The sequence below is a fragment of the Haliotis cracherodii genome, unplaced genomic scaffold (genome assembly GCF_022045235.1).
Source record: "Haliotis cracherodii isolate W230 unplaced genomic scaffold, xgHalCrac1.p SCAF_7, whole genome shotgun sequence".
NCBI classification, from domain to species: Eukaryota; Metazoa; Mollusca; class Gastropoda; order Lepetellida; family Haliotidae; genus Haliotis; species Haliotis cracherodii.
The window spans coordinates 8,221,512-8,228,824 of NW_027266330.1; the positions used below are offsets into that span (position 1 = coordinate 8,221,512).

At 43.9% G+C, this 7,313-nt stretch overlaps 1 protein-coding gene across 1 annotated transcript; it reads left to right on the top strand.

Moving 5' to 3' along the window:
* Positions 1-3,510: 3,510 nt before the first annotated feature.
* Positions 3,511-5,049, top strand: LOC139448359 (metalloreductase STEAP4-like). The gene has a single exon (XM_071229898.1). The coding sequence runs from the start codon at positions 3,511-3,513 to the stop codon at positions 4,912-4,914; it is 1,404 nt and encodes a 467-aa protein (XP_071085999.1). The 3' UTR covers positions 4,915-5,049.
* The last annotated feature ends 2,264 nt before the right edge of the window (positions 5,050-7,313 follow it).

Genomic DNA, 7,313 nt, shown 5'->3' on the forward strand with positions numbered 1-7,313 from the left:
TAATCGCCTATGCGAACTGACAATCTGATTAGCCGTAAAAGGTACTTTTACAGGTAAAATGATGATAAATTATTCCTGTTGTCATGCATGTGTAGCGGCCATAAAATTTCCGAGTCCCGTGATGGGATTCGAACCACGGACCTTCTGACCAAAGAGGTTAACCCCGTCAGCAGGCTGACAAGGTAAGGATGTCATCTGTGGGATGACTCCACGCCCTGCTGCACGTGTATGAAACTGCTAGTAACGTGAGGTAGTTGCCTGACACCTGTCGTAGTGATGACCTCACACCGGACGTGCATTCCCACCTGAATGTGCATATGTCACCTGAGGTGGGGATGGTCTCAAAATGTTGCTGTTGTACTGTATCAACTAGGATATGTACTGCATTATATTTTCTTGGAAAAATGATGGAATAGTTAAAAGCTGTGAAACGTGATGACTATTGGAAGGTTGGGGCTGTCGAATCAAGAAGTATTTACAGATGAATTATTTAGCCAGCATCTGACTTAGCTGATGACGTATCTGAATCTGTACTATCACAAAACGTTTGCCATACCTCTGATGTGATCCCAGCAAAGGCTGCGTTGATCAAACCTTTGACATGTGTGAATTTTAATGTTGTGCTATGTCATTCCACGAACATTTTACAGTTAGCCCAGATAAACTCACAATGTCTGACTGGCGCACGTAAGACAATGTGACCATGTTGTGCCGCCAGATATCTGTTTTGTACTTGACTGGTTTCTTATTTCGGCGCCTTCAGACCACTCATGGTTGGTGCGACAGTATCTGGCCTATGTCTATAAACACATCACCATTCATTTTGTATGATAATCACCAGTTTTCCCTTTCGCCTTAAAAAGTAGCTCACATCCATCATTAAGCCCCACCCACAGGTTCCGGCATGCAAAGCAATGACACGATTACACGATGGTGCCGTGGACGCTTTCCGTCCATCTGACGGTAACCATATGTAGTCAGTGGAATGATTCTTATACACCCAGGATTCATCAAGATAAATGATCTGGAAGCCCCGACTCCGATAGTCTTGAATTTTGCGGAGATAATGTGACCACAGAGACAGGATGGAATATTTTCTGAAAACTGCTCGGCCAAAGCCATCTGCAGTGTATCGAAATCCCATCTCGTGGAGGGCAATAATTAATATTGCCCGGGGACCATTCATTGTGTCATTAATTTGCTCCCGAATTCTGCTGCAGATCACGGGTAACTCATTAAGGTTGTACGCTGTACGCCCACACACCCCTGTATCGAAGCTGTCTCATATCCTTTTAAGTCCCGGTTTTGTTTTTGAGACGACCCCTTCGTTGGTTTCTTTATCATACCGTTGACGTGTTGGTATGAAAACCCCACAGCTTCGGCAGTTCGGTAATACGCCCTATCTAAACTGATGAATGTTTTCCCTCTGACTTTCTGATGTTTAAATAAATTGTATACATTTCTTACAACAGACTCCATGTTGTGTACAATGGCTAAGGACGTGTAGTGCAACATGCATCATGGGAGCAGTGATGAAACAAATGCAGCGTCATGTTGTTATTTTATAGGATGCACATCTAGAATCTTCTCCAAATGATTTGTTTTGTGTGTGTGAATTAGATGTTTTACGAAGACTCTATTCTCCTTCTTATTATTATTCTTTTTATTATTATCATAACGGAATTACATGTGCATATTTCAACAGTTTCAGATTTCCCTCACTGAACTTCGAATAACCTGAACTTGCTGTTTTCGTTCAAATTCTCCTCCTGGAAATTTGTGGATAGGACTCCTGGTAACTGAGAGACCTCAAACCACAGGTAGGTAGATTGGTCGTTACTTGATATTTCAAAAGCAACAGTCTTGGGAAAATTCTATCATTTTTAAAAGGGCAATTTTGTTTCCTAGCATTTCCGACAGTACTTTACCACGACATTCAGCTTATATAGAAAATCAACAACCTTGGCAGTGCTATATCAACTGCCATCAACTCGAACAGTTTTGGTTTCGTTAAATATCTCAGAATATATTCATCACACAAAATTATACATTGATACAATTCCTAAAATAATCTAAAAAGCTAACATTAGCAGAAAAGTACACAAGATTGAATTAATTATAATAATTTTTTCACGCTGAAAAACGCCTAGATATCGACTCATCCGGTATCGCCCCAGATGAAACCAAAAGTAATGATTAGAATGTCGTGTATAAATACTTTAACGATTATGGCCCGGAAGTCCTTTTATGAGTTTAATTTCTTTCAAAATATTATTGATTATCGCTACAAACTTGCTCGGGTGAAATCACATTTGTACTGTCCAGCATACCCGTGAAGATCCGGGTTAGAATTGGTCTTCAGCAACTCAGGTTCGCGGACTTGGTTGAAACACGTCATCGTATCCCAATTGCGTAGATCGATGTTCACTGTATCAATCAATCGATTGTCTGGTCCAGACTCGATTATTTACAGACCGCCATCAAACAAACAGACAAAAATACTTGACGGGGGTTAAGGATGGGGGTCTGGCAGTAAAATGTCTAAAACTGCCTATATGTTTCTTATTCCGCCATTTTCATTGTCTCGTCAACAACAAATACTTAACAACAATCACTTCAACTCCATTAATCAACACCTCAACTTTTACACCAGTCATATCGTCCGTTACCCATTTTTGCCGTACACGGCGACTATGCTTGTCGCAAGAGGCGACTATCGGGATCGGGTCGTCAGGCTCGCTGATATGGTTGATGCATGTCATCGATCCCAATTGCGTAGATCGATGATTATGATGTTAATCACTGGATTGTCTGGTCCAGATTATTAACGGACCGCCGTCATATAGCTGGAATGTTGCTGAGTGCGGCGTTAAACAACAAACAAACCAACAAGCATCAGTCATATGCTCAACAACAGATACTCACAAACAATCATACACTCCAGTACACCTGCACCAATACTATGACAACAATCAAATGTTCAACGACAAATACCAAACAACGACCCCATGCACTCCAGTAATCAACACCACTACCATAACACGAATCAAATGATCAACAACATATACTCACAAGCAATCACATACACTCCAGAACGCCTACACCAATACTATGGCAACAATCATATGTTCAACGACAAATATTGAATTACATTCCAACAACTACAACTGTTCAATAACAACAAAATCACATACTCAACAACAATTAAATTCAAAACAACAACAATCAAATGCAAAATACATCTACCACAACAATACCAACTCAAATCAAACAAACAACACTGTAATTAAACTTATCATAACAGAACAAGAAGCTCTTCTGAGATCTGCGTCACTTTGGGCTTTCCACCCAGAATGAGCAGACATGCCGTGACATAAATGGATTACCAATAAACCTGGCCTTGAACCCAATTCCCTCACTCACTCACAAACTCACAGATTCATATGAAATAACCTGTGTCTCTACCCTTTCCAGACCATACCACACTGTGACGTCGTCAAAGACAAGAGGATGGATATGGAACAACACATTTCCAGGAGAATTGGCGTCATCGGAACAGGCACCTTCGGCAGAGCTCTTGCCAAACGATTGGTCCACTCTGGGTATGACGTCATCATCGGCAGCAGAAAACCAGCGTGCCGGATATTGTCGGAATATGACGAATGCCTTTGTGACGTTCAGCTCACCACAATCACAGAATGTGTGACTCTGTGTGAGGTGGTCTTCGTGGCTCTTCACTCAGAACATTTCGCAGACACACTGACACCTCTCACAGACATATTCACCGACAAAATAACCATCGACGTGTCAAACAGAGACAGTCCTTCAAGCAAGACATCCAACGCGGAGCTCCTTCAGTCTTTGTTGCCAACAGCAACTGTCGTCAAGGCCTTCAACACCACCTCTGCCTACGTCATGGACAACGACATCGCCGGCGGAAGTAGAAAGATTTTCATTGCCAGCAATGCCGTCATTGCACGAGACAGAGTGAGTAACCTTGCACGTGACATGGGCTTTGGGCCAGTTGACCTCGGCGGGTTGACGTCATCGCGGAGAATGGAGGCGTACGTCACACGCCTGTTCCCTGAATGGAAAATGCCAGTGCTTGTTACCTGTGTCATATTCGGTATTTGGTGTCTGTACACAATATATGATTATTATATTGTGTACACGTACAGTTATGATCAATTATTTTTGACAGTTCTCAACATGCCCATCTGTACGACGGCCATTACACTAATGGCCTTGATCTACATGCCCGGATGTTTCGCTGCCTTCATGCAAATGACGTACGGGACAAAACACAAACCGTTCCCGAAATGGATGGATGCCTGGTTGAAGTCAAGAAAACAGCTTGGAGTTCTATGTTTCATCTTGATAATGGCCCATGTTCTTATGTCAATCATGCTAATTTCACCGGCAAATTACGGCTCGTGGTTTCATTCAACCGCCGTCACAATACCAGCGAATCTTACACACGACCTTCACCTTCCTATGAAGACAGTGATGATATGGAAGGGCGAGGCCGCTAGTCTTGCCGGTATCGTGGCGTTCATCCTGCTCTGTCTCCTAGCAACCACCACGCTGCCATCAGTCAGTGATTCTTTGAACTGGCGGGAGTGGCGGTTCGTCCAATCATCACTGGGGTTTACAATGCTGTGTATGTCAGCAGGTCACGTGTTGATCATGGGTATTCCTGGTTGGATGGACGCGGGATTTCCAAAAGTGTTGACATTTTTCAGCTTCCTGAGTTTAATACTTCCGGTCTCTGTTGTTCTTATGAAACTGATACTCCTCCTACCATGTGTTGATAAATATGTGTCCAAAATACGGAAAGGATGGGAACGAAATACGCGAAGACTCCATACCAACACAGGATCGACAGATGAACGACATTGTGAGGAAGGCATGTGACGTAAGAAACACATCGTCACTACTTGCCCCTTTCCGTAATCAGACAGAAGTGAGTGAGTGAGTGAGTTTGGTTTAACGCCGCTTTTAACTGTATTCCGGTTATATCACGGCGTGTCAGCTTAATGTGGGAGGAAAGTCCGAAGTGATGCAGGTCTTAGACGTTTACCACTTCGGTGAAACCCACGAGCACGGGTATGGTGCTGACAAACATAGAAACATAATCGGGGCGAATGGGGATTCGAACCCACAATCATAGGTTTCTGGCTTGCCCAAGGGACGCAACTCTGCACAGCGAATCGCGGGGCCTTAGACGACTGGGCCACCCGTGCCCCCTCAGACAGAAGGTTGCACGATAAAAGTAGGTACGTCAAAGAATAACACATACCTTAATTGCTGGAAATGGACGCTCAACAAAGGACTTGTTAACATTTCACGTATTTTCGAAATAGTCCAACCATACCACAGAGAACAGTATGATCTTTACACAATGTACCCTTATGGAATCGAACCCGGAACTTCGTTGTGATGAGCCATCGCTTCTACCAGTAGGCCTCTTGGCGTCTGGGTCTAACCAATGGTTAGTGTGGTTGTTATCGTGTTAGAGTAGCTACTGGCAATTCTATACGTTATTGGTGCTTTTTTATATTCTAGGGTCAGTCTGATGGTGGTGGTGAAATGGGTTTAACGTCGCGTCCAAGATTATTGCACGTATATACCGACGTGCATGGACGTGTGTGTTTGTGTGTGTGACTGCTTGTACTAGTCCCGACTAATGCCTATTTATAATGCTAGCCCAATGAGACACCATGCTACAGTTTAACATGGATTCCCCACTCAAACACAGTATAACCGACCAGTACTTTTTTAGCACCTTGATGCCGAGCGCCAGACAGGGTAACGACAAGCATCATCTTTTGACGTCTTTTGGTATGACGCGACCGGGGATCTAACTCCGGACCTTTCACTCTCCGGGCGGACGGTCTTCCACTAGACCACGGAGGCGGTAGGTTCCGCCTGAGAGCTTATGACTGTTGGGAAGTGATTGGAACTGTGATGACAAATTAAGTCCCGATCACGTTCTTTGCCATAAACATGCATGTGGTTTCGACGTGTCATCATGTAGGGACTAAAACCAGTGTTGTACTAGTCGTCTGAAATGGATGTTTGCGGCGTGGGACGCTGATGAGGCTTTCAACCCCCCGTTTGCCTCTTTCAGATAACATGATTCATAGGCCGCTAGACGCTAGTATTAAAGACTAGTAAACTACTATATGTTTTGATGTTTTGCTAGGATAATTAGATGTTTAGACTGATTCAGTAAGTTTCAACCAGATCTATATATGCCACAGTATGTAGTCAATTATTGTCTTGATCAGTTGGTTGAAATATAATATTCCATGACTTCAGTGTTGCTACTATTGCTCCCCCCCCCCCCCCCCCCCCCCCCCCCCCCCCTTGCGAAAGAGAAACCAGCGATTAATACGACCAAGGAGCGCTGAGATCACATCGCACAGACAGCAATGTTTCTCGCTTGAAACAGTGAACACATAACATTGCTGACGCATGTCACTAGCGGGCTAAAAATAGAAACACGTTAGAACTACGCCGCATCTTTGCCCGTGTATTCCCGTGTGGTGGAGGAATGGCCCGTGATGTATTGATAACTGATACGGGTAGGGGCGAACCGCACACATGAACATGTTGCCTTTCTTATGTAACACCACAAAGCACTGAGCATATTATGTTCACTTATCGTGATCCACATGAAACAGCTCTGTGGGGTGTCCGGGTTAGAATTAGCCTACTTAAAGTATGCTGGTCGTTGCAGTGTGTCTCATTGCCTCCTAACATCATAATACCAATCACTGGTGTGTGTGTGTGTGTTCGTGTGTGTGTGTGTGTGTTCGTTTGCGTCTGTGTGTTCGTGGCTGTGTGTGTGTGTGTGTGTGTTCGTGTGCGTCTGTGTGTGTGTGTGTTCGTGTGTGTGTGTGTGTTCGTGTGTGTGTGTTTGTGTTCGTGTGTGTGTTCGTGTGTGTGTGTTCGTGGCTGTGTGTGTGTGTTCGTGTTCGTGTGTGTGTGTGTGTGTGTTCGTGTGTGTGTGTTCGTGGCTGTGTGTGTGTTCCAGACAACTATTTACAGGCCACCTTCGAACCCGGGTCTTCGGTCTGACGACCGGACGACCAATATCAAAGAATTCGGTCAACTAGGGCATTTGTTTGTAAGCTGGTATGTTAGCAATTGAGCTTGTTTAACGTGTACGTGTTCAGAGCCAATATGTAATACGTGTAGAATGTATATTGAGTTCAGTGTTTGTGTCGATTTAAGGAGGTGGAGACAAAGTGACAGAGAGGGATGACATCCTAGGGATTTCCGAAACAGATACAGATAATTATAGAAAA